Source organism: Ranitomeya variabilis, chromosome 1 (assembly GCF_051348905.1).
Source record: "Ranitomeya variabilis isolate aRanVar5 chromosome 1, aRanVar5.hap1, whole genome shotgun sequence".
Lineage (NCBI taxonomy): Eukaryota > Metazoa > Chordata > Amphibia > Anura > Dendrobatidae > Ranitomeya > Ranitomeya variabilis.
The window spans coordinates 115,616,735-115,635,492 of NC_135232.1; the positions used below are offsets into that span (position 1 = coordinate 115,616,735).

Consider the following 18,758-nt stretch of genomic DNA (forward strand, 5'->3'; position numbering starts at 1 on the left):
AGGTCCCAACATGACTACACATTTTACAAACAGCTTATTGATATAAATGAGAACTATGCTGATACTTTGGTATTCATCTACTATATAATTGTCTAAGGGTCACTTCTGTCTTTCTGTCTGTCCGTCACGGATATTCATTGGTCGCGGCCTCTGTCTGCCATGGAAATCCAAGTGGCGTTTTGCCACGACCAATCAGCGACAACCATAGTCTGGCAGCGAAATGGCCGCTGCTTTACTGCCCTGCAGTCAGCGCTGAGCGCTCACACAGGGTTAATGCCAGCGTTAACGGACCGCGGTGTAACGCACTCCGTTAACGCAGCTATTAACTCTGTGTGACCAACTTTTTACTATTGATGCTGCGTATGGTTATTCTCACCTTCACCGACGTCGCGCGCTGTCCTCGGCAGTGCAAGCGGAAGGTTCCGGTGCCAAGGATGCTATGCGAGAAGGACCTGCCATGACGTCACGGTCATGTGACCGGAAGCTGCCGCGTGCACCGCACACAGGCGCCAGGACTTCAAGGGGCCTTCGGAAGGTGAGTATATGTTTATTTTTTATTTTAAGTCTTTTTTAACCACGCATATAGTGCCCACATTGCTATATACTACTTGGTCTGTGTTACATACTGCGTGGGCTCTGTTATATACTACATCTCTGTGCTATATACTATGTAGCTGGGCAATATACAACGTGACTGACCAATATACTACGTGGCTGTGCAATATACTACGTAGCTATGCAATATACTACGTGCCTCTACAATATACTACATGGCTCTGCTATATACTACGTGGCTGACCAATATACTACATACCTGTGCAATACACTACGTAACTATGTTATATACTACGTGGCTGTGTTATATACTACGTAGCTCTGCTATATACTACGTACGCTGTGTTACATCCTACGTAGCCGTTATATACTACGTAGATATGTTATATACTACGTCGGTTGTGTTATATACTACGTCACTGTGCAATATAGTACGTAGCCTGTGCTATATACTACCTACATATTCTAGAATACCCGATACGTTAGAATCGGGCCACCATCTAGTATCAATATAAAATGCTTGCTTCCCGATATCACTAAACATTACAGTTGACTGTTTCGATTTTATACCATATAAATATTTTATTATAGAAAGCCTTTTTGACCGAAAACACCATTCAAGTGAACAAGTGTCATAATATGAACGCCATACACTTGCCTTTTTAGCAGATTCTGAGAAGAGGACGCCATTATTTCCAATAATACCAACTGGGTAACCAAATATTCTGGCAAAACCTTTGAAGTAAAAATCGAAAAAAAAATACAACAATGTACACTGCTTGAAAACCTATGTTTTCACTCTTCCTATCTGCAAATATAATGCTTTTCCTGTAATATAGAACAATAGGCAGTACTCAACCTCCCCAGGTCCAGTATCATGTCTCTGCTGCTGCACTGGTCTCAATGCTATGGCTTCAATACTGATGGCACGTCAACAGCTCCCATCACCGCTGCAGCCAATCACTGAGATCAGCGGATCTGCTCATGTAGATGGCATGCTGAGACCCGAGCAGCTGCAAAGTTCTGGCACTGGACCCGGAGAGGATGAGTACTGTCTGATTTCGTTATTTTACATTGCAAGAAACGTTTGGTGTCTACTTTTCTAAGCGTGAAGTGAATACTTTAAATGTAATATTCAGACTTCTTCATTAAAGGGAACCTGTCACCCCCAAAATGGAAGTTGAGCCAAGCCCACCGGCATCAGGGGCTTTTCTACAGCATTCTGGAATGCTGTAGATAAGCCCCCAATGTATCCTGAAATCTGAGAAAAAGAGGTCAGATTATACTCACCCAGGGGCGGTCCCGGTCCAGTTTTGGTACGATGGGCGTCGCGGTCCGGGGCCTAACATCTTCTTACGATCACGTCCTTTTCTTGTCTTCACGCTGCGGCTCCGGTGCAGGCATACTTTGTCTGCCCTGGTGAGAGCAGAGCAAAGTACTGCAGTGCGCAGGCGGGAGAGGTCAGAGAGGCCCGGCGCCTGCGCACTGCAGTACTTTGATCTGCCCTCAACAGGGCAGACAAAGTACGCCTGCGCCGGAGAGTGAATACAAGAAAAGGACGTCATCCTATGAAGATAGGAGGCCCTGGACCGCGACACCCATCGGACTGGACCGCAACGGGACCACCCCCATGCCCGATATAGAGAAAATATAATAAAACAGATTAATGAAACAAAATCTCCAGTAATCGAGAGTGTAATCTGTACCTGTAACTAACGTGTCTCCATAAAGTGCTTTAAACTCATCAAATTTGCTTCCATCCACAATCCTTGCAATAACCTATAAAGTGGAGAAACAGAATATTTCCAGATCAATAAGAATGGTGAAACATTTCTGAAAAGATAAAATGCACATTTGTATCACAATCCTCCATGCCATTGCTACAGAACTACCGCTTATAAATTTATCAATGGTCCCAAAATAATTAACACACCTCAAAATCATGTTACAAAAAAAACCCACAATACCCAGAATATGATCCGGGAAACAAAAGGTGTGGACTACTCGTAAATTTTAAAATACATCTTTAATAAATATATAATAAAAGTGCATATGCCCCATATCTGAAGAAGCCAGTTTAGGCGAAACGGCGCTGTCAAAGGGGTGGTGGGGACAGTGCTATCGGGTCAGCTTATCATGTAAGTTCACATTTACCTATCTTTTATGCCAGTTCTTTATGAAATTCTTTAATGAAATTTTGCGAGATAGCTGTTTATATGCATATGCAACATTGCACTGAGGGTGTTTTTACCCCATTCTAATAGGCACTATGCACTTTTTTGCTATATAATGGCCCAGCAATATGTATATTTGAACAGGCAATTTATATGTTAAACATTTATTTTTGGGATTGTGACAACATTAATTGAGTTTTGAAACTACCCGATATAGCTTATTTGCTGTCCCCTACCATATGTACTGTTAATTTTACCTTTGTTTTGTCTTGTAGTTTGTGTATTTTATTATATATTTATTAAAGATGTATTTTAAAATGTACGAGTAGTCCACACCTTTTGTTTCCCGGATCATATTCTGGGTATTGTGGTTTTTTTTTTTAGAACTACCGCTTAGAATCATAGAATGTTAGAGTTGGAAGGGACCTCAGGGGTCATAGTGTCGAACCCCCTGCTCAATGCAGAATTCACTAAACCATCTCAGACAGATGTTTGTCCAGCTTCTGAAGACTTCCATTGAAGAAGAACTCACCACCTCTTGTGGCTGCCTGTTCCACTCATTGATCACCCTCACGGTCAAAACGTTTTTTCTAATATTTAACCTTTTCAGTTTCATCCCATTGCTTCTTGAGTTTCTATGTGCAAATGAGAATAATGGTGATCCCTCTACACTCTGACATCTCTTCAGATATTTGCAGACAGCTATTAAGTCTCCTTTTATCCTTCTTATTTGCCATCTAAACATTTCCAGATCCTTTAACCGTTCCTTGTAGGACATACTTTGCAGTCTGCTCACCATCCTGGAAGCTCTTCTCTGAACTTGCTCTAGTTTTTCAATGTCGTTTTCAAAATGTGGTGCTCAGAAGTGGACACAGTATTCCAGATGAGGCGTAACCAAGGAGGAGTAGAGGGGGATTACTTCACGTGATCTAGACTCTACACTTCTCTTCATACATCCTAGAATGGTGTTTGCGTTTTTTGCTGCTGCATCACACTGTTGACTCATGTGCAGTCTGTGAGTTTAAAAGAGCTAGTGTGAATCGATTCGCAAGCCCCAGTCCATCGGCCACATAAGTGATTTCTCACTGATGAACAGAAGTCCCGAGAACCGGTTCTTACCACCTTACAACATCTGCGGCTCTTCTTTTGATTAGCCGGCCTGGCACCAGGTCATCTTTGCAGCCTAAAGCACATGTGTAGTCGCACCAGGCCGGCTAATTGGAAGAGGAGCAGAGAATGCCATCAGGTAAGAGGCGGCTCACAAGGCTCCCATCAGACAACCACAGATTAATGTGGGCCAGCAGATCTAGTCCTGTGAATCGATTTAGGCCATCTATAGCACCTACACTACTGTTCCTCCAGGGAATTCTCCATGATTTTCATTCTTATGGCTCATTCAGACGAGCATAAACTTGGTCAGTGTGCTGTCTATGTGCTGACCTGATAAAAATTTGCGTGTCGGTGCGCAAGAGTTAATTTTCATCTAAACCCTGACCCCAATTGTCGTGATTTTTCTTTTTCTTCTAAAAGCCGCACCTCACTTTCCTGTGGGCTGTCTCTCATATTCCATCTCAGCTCTATTTCTTTGTGTCTGGGAAAATGAGTAATATTTCTATTCGCTGGCAATGAGGAGAGAAATTTACTACATAATTCAAAAGGAAATTGTAGTTCAAAGCCATTGTACATTAGATCCTTTTAGTTTACTTACACTTATTACAGGTGAATATATTTACATAACATTAATGGGGAAAAATGAAACCCGAGGCTGCTGAGAGATTTCTACATGAGCGGAATGAATAACTTCAGGATTGGTCGGAAAAGATAAAATGTTCACCTGCAGGTTATTAGTTCTGAGAGAAATAACAATAGGGGGCTATGCTAAAATGCGGAGTTGCTTAGAATGCCGGGTAACCGTGGTTCTCCCTGTTAGTGGATGAGATTATACAGGAGACGGCACGCAGTGCTACTGATAGATTCTAAGTGACGCCACTGGAGGCAATTTTTTATTTTTCTGCACCTTAAACTCAATCATGTCCAATTTAGACTTTTTGGTTTGGAACGACAATTGAAAACCAACTGGATATGTTTTGAAGTAGCTTGGACATTGTAAAAGATACAACAGCAGATTGAGTCACACATTGCACAGCATGGTTTCTCAGGTATACAAATCACGGAACACCTACAAGAAGCAAAATAAACATAAACCCTGCTGTAACTAAATATGTAAAAAACAATAGCAATACAAACCATGGAGTATATTATGGGGGGTTAAAATAGACATATGAGAGCAGGTTGGGCGAGAATAACTAGTCAGAATTACTCTCCCTGAATCTTGACTTTGGCATACACAGTCGCGAGACAACCCCTTTATGCATTACACAGTGCTCTTTTAAATCAATGGACGGTCCTCGAAATGCAGAGATGTCGCGAGTCATCCAGAGTAGGAGACACTTTTTGTAGCAGCTACAAAAGACAAATTTTCTCAATTCCCACAGGAGATGGTGGATCGATAAATAATATATTTTTTTTCTCTGAGATGAGATTCAGAAAGCAGGTGGACAAGGAAGAGACACAGTATATGGTCAGCAGATGGTCAGCCATTCTTAATAGCACCAAGGTAATTCTGAGTCTTCTATGTAAAAGCCATGGGATCCTGTGTCATGGATAAGAGCAAGTGTAGTCTCTTACCTACTCTTCAATAAATAGCAATATTTTACTAGAAATAAGCACCCATGCCTAGCATGCCCTTGTACATCGGTGCCTATGGTATGTCTGGTATTAGCTGTATATCAGTGTGGTCCCGAGAGAGGATTATCCCCCATATGATAAGGATGTACTGCATAAACACAGGGCTCAAACAAGTTTCGTTTTATAGATTATGTCTTGTGTACTGTAATACAAAAAAAAACAGGGCCTCATTGTCACATTAAAATAACGTATTACCTCTCGAACATCAAAATTCTTCTTTAAATTGTCCCCAACAATCCCATACAGCTCATCTGCTGGGAACAGTGGATCTTCAGGCTTTTCAACAGTCACCTAAAAAATTTAAGAAAACAAGATTGAAAATAACATAACATAATAAAAGGGAAAATAATCTCCAGCATAAGGGTGAATTTGCCAGCTACAGAATTGCTGGGGGATTTTCAGTGTAGAGCTTACAGTACCATTACAGGCAGACAGGGTTGGCTCCAAAATCCATGCGGAATAAAGGGAATGCTGCAGATTTTGTCAATTCTGCCTTTGGATTAACCCTTTGCAATGTAGAATAGGAAATCTGCATGTCCTGTCAACCAGCTTCAAAATCCTATTCTAAATTTTGTTGCCGATTTTCTGTAAAATACGCAATGCCTTCATGCAATATAATATCAAGTTGTTGGTTTTTTTTACTTTTTTTTCAGGAATCCAAAAATAATTAAAAAGTTCTTGATTTTAGAATATAAGCAACTTACATCAAGAGTCTTCTTATAGTTTAAGCTTCTCACTGTTTTCCGAGCCAGGTGGAGGGCATGGTCGTCATCTGTTGCATAGTGATCAGTCACACCAGACTTCCTAATTTGAAAGAAAATAAAGGTTTTATTTTTAAGATTTTCCCTATAGACTGACAATACAAGAAACTGTTCTATAAAACATGATAATGCCTAGAAATAGAAAATACTATATATACTGTATATATACACACACACACTATATAGGAAAAGATATGCATGACTTCGAGCCAGCATCCACAACGGTAGTCCATGGATGCTGGGCCTGTGCCCTGCAAACCTCCTCCTACCTCCAGTAATCGCCTTCACCTCTTAGTAGGCCCAATGCAGCGTCATTGTAGTAGGGTGATGCACACATGACGTTGTACCGGGCTTACTAATCAGAAGGGGGATGTCAGCAGGTAGGAGGATCGCAGGTTCTGGTACAGCAGCCACAGACTACCAGCGTGACTACCCACATTGATCAACTCTAAGAAAGACCCAGAACACCTAAGGATATTAAAGCTACATTTATTGCACTTTATTTTTAAATTGTGGTCACAAATATCGACATGATGTACGCTTAGCATATACTCTGGGTGACTCTATAGGTTTCTATCAGCTCATATTAGCAAATGATAGTCAAAAACTTTTCCTACAGACCTTCATTTGGCCATGGCCAATATATGTTAGTGTACTGCAGAAAGAAAAGGAACACAGTAAAGAATACAGACTTGAGCCTCATGTGTGCTCCTCCATGTTTTGTGGGACCGGCTGCAAACATGATGCGCAGCCAGATATCAGCTTCTGCCAGCACTGGTAAAGAAACCAAGCCTAGTCTGCATGGGAAATGGCCTCCAGTTCACTAATACCCTTGGGTTGTCAAGAAAGTGGTCAACAAAGTTAGGGGAAGACATCATTGCTTTGCACAAACATGGAAAAATGGATACAAAAAGTTAGCAAAAAGGTATTACAGGGGTTGTTCCTTTTCGATTAAATTTCTTGCCTTGCTGCAGTATGAACATAAAAAAAAAACAAAACACGACCACTAACCAAAACACTGTACTTATCTTCTCCATGTCCAAATCTGTGTCTGTCTAATGCTGTGCCCAATGCCTGGCATTAGCTGCAGCGCTGACATGTCAACAGTGCAGCAGCAGATCAGTGAGCTCTGTGCCTTTAAACGGAGAGTTGAGAATTTTGAGAATGAAAGATCGGTCGAGAAGGAGAGAAAAGCAGACTTGTCTGATAAGAAACTCTGTTATATACACACTTGGTCAAAATTGTTGGTACCCTTCGTTTATTGACAGAAAAGTCCACAATGGTCACAGAGAACTTGAATCTCATAAAAAATCTATGAAAATTAACAAATGAAAGTCAGACATTGCTTTTTCAACCATGCTTCCACAGACAGAATAAAAAAAAAAAATAAAACTCATGAAATAGGTCTGGACAGAAATGATGGTAGCCCTAAAAAAAGAAATGTGACAAAACGGTCATGTTAAATCAAGGTGTGTCCACTAACTAGCATAACAGGTGTCTAGAATCCTGGAATCAGTGAGTGGCCTGTATATAGGGCTACAGATACTCACTGTGCTGTTTGGTGACATGGTGTGTATTACACTGAACATGAACCAGAGGAAGCGAAGGAAAGAGTTGTCTCAGGAGATTAGAAAGAAAATTATAGACAAACATGTTAAATGTAAAAGTTATAAGACCATCTCCAAGCAGCTTGATGTTCCTGTGACTACAGTTGCACATATTATTCAGAAATTTAAGATCCATGGGACTGTAGCCAACGTCCCTGGATGTGGCCACAGGAGGAAAATTGATGACAAATCAAAGACAGATAATACGAATGGTTACAAAAGAGCCTAGAAAAACTTCTAAACAGATTAAAGGTGAACTTCAAGCTCAAGGAACATCAGTGTCAGATCGCACCATCCATCGTTGTCTGTGCCAAAGTGCACTTCATGGGAGACGACCAAGGAGGACACCATTGTTGAAAAAAAATCATAAAAAAGCCAGAGTGGAATTTGACAAACTTCATGTTGACAAGCCACAAAGATTCTGGGAGAATGTCCTATGGACAGATGAGACAAAAATGGAACTTTTTGGCAAGGCACAGCAGCTCTATGTTCACAGACGGAAAAATGTAGCACATCAAGAAAAGAACACCGTCCCTACTGTGAAACATGGAGGAGGCTCTGTTACATTCTGGAGCTGCTTTGCTGCATCTGCCACAGGGTCTCAGTCGCAGGTCATGAGTCTTGCAACAGGATAATGACCCAAAACACACAGCTAAAAACACCCAAGAATGGCGAAGAGGAAAACATTGGACTATTCTGAAGTGGCCTTCTATGAGCTCTGACCTAAATTCTATTGAGTATCTTTGGAAAGAGCTGAAACATGCCATCTGGAAAAGGCAACCTTCAAACACGAGACAACTGGTGCAGTTTGCTCTTGAGGAGTGGGCCAAAATACCTGTCGAGAGGTGCAGAAGTCTCAATGACAGTTACAGGAATCGTTTGATTGCAGTGATTGCCTGCAACAAAATCTTAAGTTAAGGGTACAATCATTTCTGTCCAGGCCTAATTCATGAGTTTTATTTTTTTTTAAATTCTGTGGAAGCATGGTTGAAAAGCAATGTCTGACTTTCATTTGTTCATTTTCATAGATTTATAATTTATTATTACTTTTGTCAGATTCAAGTTATTTCTGTGACCAATGTGGGTTTTTCTATCATTAAATGAGGGGTACCAACAATTTTGACCACGTGTGTATCTCATTTTCATGTGTAGTATTGATTTAAGAAATAAAGAAATAAAATTATAGTTATTCTTTCACATTTGTTCAACAATGTCCTTTGGACAGACAAGACCTAATATGGAGATGTCTGGCAATGCCCTGGTCCACGTTTGGCGAGAAATAGGTATGAGCGAACGTGCTCGCATATTATGTTCGAGTCCCTGCGGCTGCATGATTTGCGCTAGTTAGACAGTCTCAACACATGTGGAGATTGCCTGTTTGTTACGCAAACCCCACATGTTCAGGCTGTCTAACAGCCGCAAACCATGCAGCCGCAGGGACTTAAACATAATATACGAGCACGCCCAGATGTTCGGATAACATTCAAGCGTGCTCAGATAATACATTATCCAAGCATGTCTGCTCATCATTAAGGAGAGTCAAATATGACAAGGGTGACCATTTGGGCTGGTTTTGCTGACACAGGATCGGGGAAACCTTACAGTCATTAGTATACAGGGAATTTATGGTAAGCTCAAAAGAATTCTAGAGCCAAACGTACGGCCATCTCTCCAGAAGCTAAAGCATGGCCAAAAATGGGTCATACAATACGACCATGATCCCAACCACACATGCAGAATGATGTGACTTACTGAACTGAAGTCATGCAGGAAATTGTTACATCAGGTTATTGCTATTAAATGTCGTTCTACTGTACAAACTTTTGACTCGTGGGGTGTAGGTAAAGGGTTCATCCAGGTTTTATTTATTTAATTTTTTTTTTTTTTTTTTAACAATGGTAGTTGCTAACTTCCAGTCTGCTTTACCTGGCTACAGCACATAGCAGCGATTGATTGTTCATGCAAGCAATTCAGCTACTCAACATCAGCAGAGCAGCTCTTCCTCTTCAGCTCTGTCGACGGGCGTGACTTTGGACGTCATGCTAATTGACAGCCGCCTGCCTGCATTAAAGGTCAGTGGAAGTCACTGAATTCACAGCAGGAAGGGTCAGACTGCTCTGCGCTGGCCGAGATCAGCAGCAGGCACATCAGGCAGGAAGGTAGTAACTAGCTGCCTGTTAAAGTTTTAAGGCTCATAGTAAAAGTTATATAAAAAAAAAAAAAGTCTGCATAACCCCTTTAATCTTACACAGTTTGCTTTTGCATTTTGGTCTGGTTTTTAGTAAATAATGGCAGAGTGTATTTTATCATGTGCTGTTCATCTGAGGTTGTATTTAGCCAATTACATGGACTGTCAGGACAGAATGATTGTTCAAACTAAGGGTACCGTCTCACAGTGGCACTTTGGTCGCTACGACGGCACGATCCGTGACGTTCCAGCGATATCCATACGATATCGCTGTGTCTGACACGCAGCAGCGATCAGGGACCCCGCTGAGAATCGTACGTCGTAGCAGATAGTTTGGAACTTTATTTCGTCGCTGGATCTCCCGCTGTCATCGCTGGATCGGTGTGTGACACCGATCCAGCGATGTGTTCGCTTGTAACCAGGGTAAACATCGGGTTACTAAGCGCAGGGCCGCGCTTAGTAACCCGATGTTTACCCTGGTTACCATCGTAATGTAAAAAACAAACAAACAGTACATACTCACATTCCGGTGTCACGTCCCTCGCCTTCAGCTTCCCACACTGACTGAGTGCCGGCCGTAAAGCACAGCACAGCGGTGACGTCACCACTGCGCTCTGCTTTTACTTTACGGCCGGCACTTACACAGTCAGTGCGGGAAGCTGAAGGCGAGGGACTGTGACACCGGAATGTGAGTATGTACAGTTTTTTTTTTTTTACATTACGATGGTAATGGGCTGCGCTTAGTAACCCGATGTTTACCCTGGTTACCCGGGGACTTCGGCATCGTTGGTCGCTGGAGAGCTGTCTGTGTGACAGCTCTCCAGCGACCACACAACGACTTACCAACGATCACGGCCAGGTCATATCGCTGGTCGTGATCGTTGGTAAATCGTTTAGTGTAACGGTACCCTAAGTCCCACCGGTCGGTACTTCATGGCAGAGCCAACTATTTATACACACCTTCCCTCCTGCTTGTTTTCTCTCATTCTACAGTTTATCTTTGATGGACAGATCTGGCTTCATAGGGCCAGAGAAAGGAGGAGATATATCGCAAACAAGCAGGTGTGAAGATTTAAATATATGATTGGCCCTGTCTTGGAGCACCAAGCACCTGTACTTGAACAGTCATTCTGTGCTGACATAATCCCTTTAAGACCTTTGTCTTGATACATAGAAACGTGAATTCAAAGGGGTGTGTGTACATGCAGTGTGTGTGTGTGCATGCAGTGTGTGTGTGAACACATGCAGTGTGTGTGTACATGCACATGCAGTGTGTGTGTGTACATGCAGTGTGTGTGTGTACATGCAGTGTGTGTACGTGTGTGTGTGTGTGTGTGTGTGTGTGTACATGCAGTGTGTGTTTACATGCATATATGCAGGTTTTGCCTATAACTGAGATCATTAATGACGTTTCCTGACTATTCCTTCGTGTACTACGGCCGTTTGCAATTTCGGCACGGTCGTATGTAAGAGATATGAATGACTTTCTTGACAAAATTGAGGATGTGAATATCTCGGAGACAACTGTCCTAGTGTCCTTTGACGTTGTGTCTCTGTATACTTCTATTGAGCATGAGAAGGGTTTGGACGCGGTCTCATGTATGCTATCAGGCTCTGACGTGGCTCCGGAGTGTGCACGGCTTGTCCTCACACTGCTCGAGTTCGTCCTCAGGAGGAATTTTTTCCTTTTTGGGGACGATTACTTCTTGCAGTTAAGGGGCACCACCATGGGGTCCAATGTGGCCCCCACTTATGCTAACATCTACATGGCGGAGCTCGAGGACAGGTTCGTGTACAATTCCAGCTTCTGGCGCCACGTCAGAGCCTGGTGGCGGTATATAGATGACATATTTGTAATATGGGAAGGTAGTGTAGATAAGCTGCATGATTTTCAGTTGTTCTTGAATCAAATATATCCAGAACTACAATTTACTCTGACGCATTCAACACCACAAATACAGTTCCTTGATACCCTGGTGTACAAAGATGGGGGTAAATTAAAAACCGATATTTTTGTTAAAGAAACAGATAGGAACAGTTTGTTGATGTTTGATAGTAACCATCCAAGGAGAATGGTGAATTCTTTACCGTGGAGTCAATTATTGAGGGTTCGAAGGATAGTATCGGATGAAGGGAAGGTGGATCAACGTCTGGAGGAGATGTGCTCTAGGTTTCTGGCGAGGGGGTATCCTGGTAAGGAGGTGGTAAGGCATAAAAAAAGGACTTTGTGTTGCTCCCGTGAGAGCATTCGTAACAAAACACGTGGTAAACGGACCGGTGATCGTATTCTGTTTGTGACAACATATAATCCAGTGAGTAACCAAATTGGTAGAGTGATAAGGAAACATTGGGTCCTTTTGCAACGTTGTCTGCCATCTGTCTCCAGTTTTGGGACGTATCCGTTGATGTCCTTCAGGAGGGGACAGAATCTGAGGGATAGATTGGTTCGATCTGATATTGGAACATCAAAAATCTCAATACAAAAGACTTTGAGCACAGTTAGATATGGTAATTTTCCATGTTTGGGCTGTGCATGCTGTAACAACATGCTGAAAGAGGAATTTTTTGCCATCTCCATACTGGTAAGAATATTTTCCTAAAAGAGAGGTATACTTGTGCATCAAGTTATGTTGTGTACATGATTGTGTGCCCTTGTGGGCTCACCTATGTGGGTGAGACGACCATGGAGGTTAGGGCTCGCATTAGTAAGCACAAAAGTACTGTGAGGACAGGACTTACTGAGTTACCAGTACCAAAACATTTCCTTGAACACAAACATTCGGTAAATCAGCTGAGATTTAGGGTTATTGATATTGTTCCAGCCCTTAGAAGGGGAGGTGACAGACTCCAGTTGCTTAAGAAGAAAGAACTAAAATGGATATATATGTTGGGATCATTACAACCTAGGGGTCTCAACATAGACTTTAATCTACAGACCTGTGTGTTCTAGGATTATCATATGGATGGGATCTGGGTAGTGCACATCGGTAATGTTTTTAATTTTTTTTTATCGACTCCGCGGTTTGGTACGTGTATACGCACCCTAATTTTGTTTCATAGGTGGTTATGGTTGTACGGATGACCGAGGGACTGGATCCGATGAAGATGATTTGTGCCAGGGTTGGACAATTGTTGAGTCATATATGACTACTTTGTTTTGGATCCACTCCTTATATCTTCCGACCCCCTTACAATATAATAAGATATGGGATATGTGTTCTAGCTTTTGGCTCTTGACATGGGGTTTTGGTGAGTCCGATCTCTTGAATGTATGCGCCCTAATGTATAACAATAATGGGATCTGGCGGTGGTTTTGTTTATAGAAATCACCTAGGTGATCCCTCGTGGCCGAGGTCATGTGATGCTGCCGCTGTGGGTGTGGGCGGGTACTCTTGCCGGCTGGGTTTCGCTGCTTGTATGCGGCGTTCTCTCCCGGCCGGATGTGCGCGTGCGCACACTTGTGGTGACGTCTGCATGGCTGGTGGCTGATGCGAGACCGCGATGGATGACATAGCTACAGCGCAGGGATATGACGATAGTGGCGAGATATGAGACGCGGTATCCCATTGGAAGGATTGCGAATCCAGTGTTGAAATGGGACCATGGATAGGTATTAGATATATTTAGGCGTCGTTTTAATAGGAAACTCATTGCTCTAATCCATTGTGCACAAGGGTATATGGCTCTCCTTTGATTGGGCGGTTGTTCTAATGGAAATGGCTGCTACATTATGCCGATTGGCTAGGAGGATTGTAAACAACCTAAGAAACTCTAAGTATATGCATGTTTTCTATATTATGTATGTGGTGATTATATTTGCGGTGGTGGATTTTTATTATATGTGTATCTGATGTTTGTTATTGTATTTTTAATGTGATATATGCTGTAGTGGGAGGTGGCTTGATAGCGATTGGTGCACTGTGTGACATTGACGCCATTTAAAGCTGACCCCCAGCATGGTTTGTTATGCTTGAGAAAGACCTTAGGGTCGAAACGTTGCTGTGACATGGCTTAATAAATTTCTTCTTTGGATTATTACACCCGGATGGAGCGCAGGTTCTTTTCTTATCTTTAGACTTGATAAAACCAGTCACAGCTGGGAATGGCTGTACATACATTTTCGGCAGGATTTCAGGTTCCTGCCCTCTCCTGCGGTGCTTACAAGGCACAGCTCTATGTACTGAGTGGCATTACAGGCGCGCTCCGAGAGCTAAAATAAATGTTATCATTGAACACATAGTGATCGGCCTTACCGTTATATAGTACAGTCTATGGGGCTGGTCACATTTCAGTAATCTCTTGTGGGCCAATGGGCTGTGCAAAATTATGTAACTATGTCTGATGGTCATCCGAGGGTTGGATCAAACTCGGCAATGAAAGCCTTTGGGGTAGATTCACCGAAGCTTTACAGCCAGAAAAGGGCATAAACGCTTTGAAAGGTCGAAACATTTTGTGAAGTTGGTGTTTTCATTCCAGTCTGAATCAGCTACACCGAAATGGGCGTAGCTGGGGAGGAGCAGGGCAGGACAGATGCGCCAACCTGCCTGCCCATCAAATTCATTCAATTACCTACTACAGCAGCATTCTGGCGCGGCACAAAGAAGCGCAACGCGGTCTTAGAAGTAAGAGTGGCCTCTTACATGTATTCGGCAAACTCTACTCCACCAAGACTGGTATAGCATCCGGGCGCATGTTCCCCGGCATCACTGCGCACTGACATGAAATGATTAAAGACATGCACATGCACGACTTGTGATCCCGACTCTTCCGGATCATGTTACTACGCCCATAGGGGAGGAGTGGGTCGATTAGTCTGGGGAAATTAACACCCTCTCGACTAGTCTGAAACAAATACACATATTAGAAACAGATTTTTTTTTTTGCCATACACTACAATCACTTATACTGTACAAAGGGGGTGTTAACCCCTTTCCGGCATATGACGTGCAGTTATGTCATGTGCTGGGACTTTGATGGGGGCTCACAAGCCAAGATTGCATCTTTCCCGGCAGATGATGGCTGAATTATTTAGCTATCATCTGCCTTTAACAACCATGGTTGTTAACCAGTTAAAGGCCGTTGTCAATCTCTGTAAGTGGACTTTTACGAGTGCCGGCAGGAAGACGCGTCATTCTATGCGCCCAACACCGTGCTCTTGACATTATCGCAGAGCGCAATCAGTTGCCATGACAGTCGAGGGTCTGCTGAAGACCTCCGTACTTGTCATTATGGTACTCCTCTGAAAGCCAGTCTGTAGCTGATGTTTATAGAAGACTGAGGTTTTCGCTATACATAGCAATGCTGTAGCACTGCTGTGTATAGTACAAGCCATCAGATGATTGCAGGTTCAAGTCCCTGAAGGGGACTAAGAAATACAACAAAAAGTTTTAAAAAAAAAAATAATAATTTTTTTTAGCTCAGGGTGCAAAAAAAAACAAAAACGCTTTCATACAACTCATTATTCCAAAAATGTAAAACATTATAGATCTCGAAAAATTATATTATATATATCTATATATATTTTTTTATTTAATAGTGTAACAGTAAGAAAATGGGGAAACAGCACAGCGGACTTCCAAAAAAGTGATGTTTAATGCCCAAACGGCGTGGCGACGTTTCGGATACAATCCTTTCTCAAGGCTTAAGAAAGGATTGTATCCAGAACGTTCCCAACGACGTTTGGGCATTAAGCATCAAGTACTTGTTTGGAAGTCCGCTCTGCTGTTTCCCCATTTTCTTACATTACCTTAAGGAGCTTTCTGTGACTGCTGGCTGGGGATGCATGCACTTTGTAAAGGTATTTTGTTTGGTGCGGTTCCAAAAATCACTCTCTTTTTTTTTTTTTTTTTTTTACACAAGATTTTACATGAGTTATTCACCAATTAAAAATAAATAAAACATTCCCAGTTTGGCATCTGTGTAATCATACTGACCTGGAGAATCATATTGCCAGGTCAGTTTGAATGTATAGTAAACATGGTATATAAAAAAAAAAAAAAAAAAAAAAAAACCCACAAATTCTGGAATTGTAAGTGCAATTTCAACGCACTTGGATTTTTTTTACAACTTTCCAGTCATGATAAAATGGATGATGTAATTTAAAAGTACAATTCATTTTGCAAAAAAGCAAGCAGTCATACGGCAATGTGAACTGAAAAATAATACAAAAAAAGCTATGGTTCTTGGCAGAGGAGGGGAAAAAACAAAAATGAAAAAAAAATTGAATATTGCTTGAGGGTGAAGGGGTGTTGACCGTGCATTTATATGTTTGTATATTGGCCACATAGCCTATTTGTGCAGCTGTGCATTAAAGGGAACCTGTCACCCCCCCCCCAAGTCGTTACAAACTAAAAGAGCCACCTTGTGCAGCAGTAATGCTGCATTCTGACAAGGTGGCTCTTTTAGTTCTGGGTGCTGTAACTAGAGAAACACCGGATTACTTACCGGTAATGCTCTTTTATAGAGCCACGACAGCACCCACTGAGAGAGGGGATCCGCCCCTAGGAACAGGAAACCCTACGGAGAGATAAAAGGGGCGGTCCCCCTCGCTCCCACAGTTTGGGTTACAGAGATTGCGAGGAACCGCCCACCGTTTTAGTAGGTAATTCTAGATCATAATTTTATTTTTACTTACCTTAATCATGTTTAACTACAAGAATCAATCACCCCTAACAGTGCTCATATGCAAACTAATATATACGGGAGGGAAGTGAAGGGGTGCTGTCGTGGCTCTATAAAAGAGCATTACCGGTAAGTAATCCGGTGTTTTCTCTTCGCCGCGACAGCACCCACTGAGAGACTTTCAGAGATAGTTATTTGGGGGGGGATTATCGTGTTAAAAACTGATCCAGTCTATAGTGATTATAGAAGGTAGTAGGAGAAGACCAGGTTGCGGCCTTACATATGAGTTCTATTGGAACTTCTGCTCGTTCAGCCCAAGATGATGCTATCGCCCGGGTGGAATGTGCCTTTACAGTCTCAGGTGGATTCTCCCCTTTAGACGAATAGGCCAGGTATATCGCCTCCCAAATCCATCGGGATAATGTGCCTTTTGTAACACCAGCTCCTTTTCTTTGACCCTGGAAGGAAATAAAGAGAGCCCTGCTCTTCCTCCAGACGCTAGTTCTGTCTAGATAAGCTATTACAGCCCTTCTCACATCTAAAGTATGGGTACCTTTCTTCCTCCTGATTTGTAGGGTTATTATAGAAGGAAGGAAGAAGAATTTCTTGAGATCTATGAAATTCAGTACACATTTTAGGTAGGTAGGAAGGGTCTGTTTTCAGGACAATTCTATCTGGAAATATTGACAGAAAAGGAGGATCTATTGATAATGCCTGTATGTCACTTACCCTTCTTGCCGACACTAAAGCGACAAGAAGAGCAGTCTTGAGGGAAACGTGTTTAATGTGAGCTGAGTGTAGTGGCTCAAATGGGTGACCTGTCAAGGCTTCGAGGACTAAATTAATATCCCAAGGAGGTAAGTGGGGAATTTGAACTGATTCTGATCTCTGGCAGGCTGAAATAAATCTGGCTATCCACCTATCACCCGCAACGTTGTGACTATACAAGGCCCCTAGAGCAGAATCTTGTACTTTTAGGCTATGTGCACACGTTCAGGATTTCTTGCAGAAAATTCCTGAGAATTCCGGACATTTTCTGCAAGAAATCCGCAAGAAAACCGCATGCGTTTTTGCCGCGGTTTTGACGCGTTTTTGCCGTGGTTTTGACGCGTTTTTTCCCGGACACTTCCCAATGCATTTTGGAGTGGGAAATCCGCAAAAAGATAGAGCATGTCCGGATTTTGTGCAGTATGCGTTTTTTTTGCGGACAAAAACGCATCATGTGCACAAAACATGTGGAATTCATTAAAAATGATAGGATGCATAATGTATGCAGATTATTTGCGGTTTTATAGCGTTTTTATAGGGAAAAAACGCGAAAAAAACGCGAATAATCTGCAACGTGTGAACACAGCCTTAAAGGGAACCTATCACCCCGTTTTTTTCGGTATGAGATAAAAATACTGTTAAATAGGGCCTGAGCTGTGCATTACAATAGTGTAGTTTGTGGACCCCGATTCCCCACCTATGCTGCCGAAATACGTTACCAAAGTAGTCATTTTCGCCTGTCAATCAGGCTGGTCAGGTCGGATGGGCGTGGCTTCTTCCCCCAGATATTGCATAGTTTTCCGTTGGTGGCGTAGTGGTGTGCGCATGTCCAAGGTCCCCAATCCTGCACGGGGGGGTGAAAATAGCAGCGATGTCCGTTATTCCATTGGTGGTCGGTGGGCGCGGCCATCTTCCTTTGGCCGCGCGTGCGCAGAAGCGGCGCTCTGCTGGCCGCGGCTTCAGGAAAATGGCCGCGGGATGCCGCGCGTGCGCAGATGGAGAATATCGGGATTGTCGGTTCGGAACATTGAAGAGAATCTTTTTAACTGCCTGTTGTCTCTTGTAGCGAAGAGATCTATTTTGGGTATACCCCATTTCACGGTTATCATTTTGAATATTTGATGATTTAGAACCCACTCCCCTTGGTGGAGGGTATGACGACTGAGGAAGTCTGCTTTTGAATTGTCCACTCCTCTGACATGTAGTGCTGATAGGGACAGAAGATGTTCCTCGGCCATAGTTAGGATGTCGTCGGCTATAGACATGAGAGTTCCCGATCTTGTTCCTCCTTGATGATTGATTTGATATAAGCCACTGATGTCATGTTGTCTGACAG

At 42.6% G+C, this 18,758-nt stretch overlaps 1 protein-coding gene across 2 annotated transcripts in view; it reads right to left on the reverse strand.

Annotated features, from left to right (window-relative positions):
- MCCC2 (methylcrotonyl-CoA carboxylase subunit 2) overlaps positions 1 to 18,758 on the reverse strand; it is a 111,064-nt gene that overhangs the window by 37,128 nt on the left and 55,178 nt on the right. For both annotated transcript variants that reach the window (XM_077287942.1, XM_077287952.1), the window contains exons 9-12: positions 6,182 to 6,281; positions 5,673 to 5,768; positions 2,262 to 2,334; positions 1,214 to 1,290 (exon numbers count right to left, since the gene is read on the reverse strand). In XM_077287942.1, the coding sequence (XP_077144057.1) occupies positions 1,214 to 1,290; positions 2,262 to 2,334; positions 5,673 to 5,768; positions 6,182 to 6,281 (346 nt within the window). The remainder of the gene's footprint in view (positions 1 to 1,213; positions 1,291 to 2,261; positions 2,335 to 5,672; positions 5,769 to 6,181; positions 6,282 to 18,758) is intronic.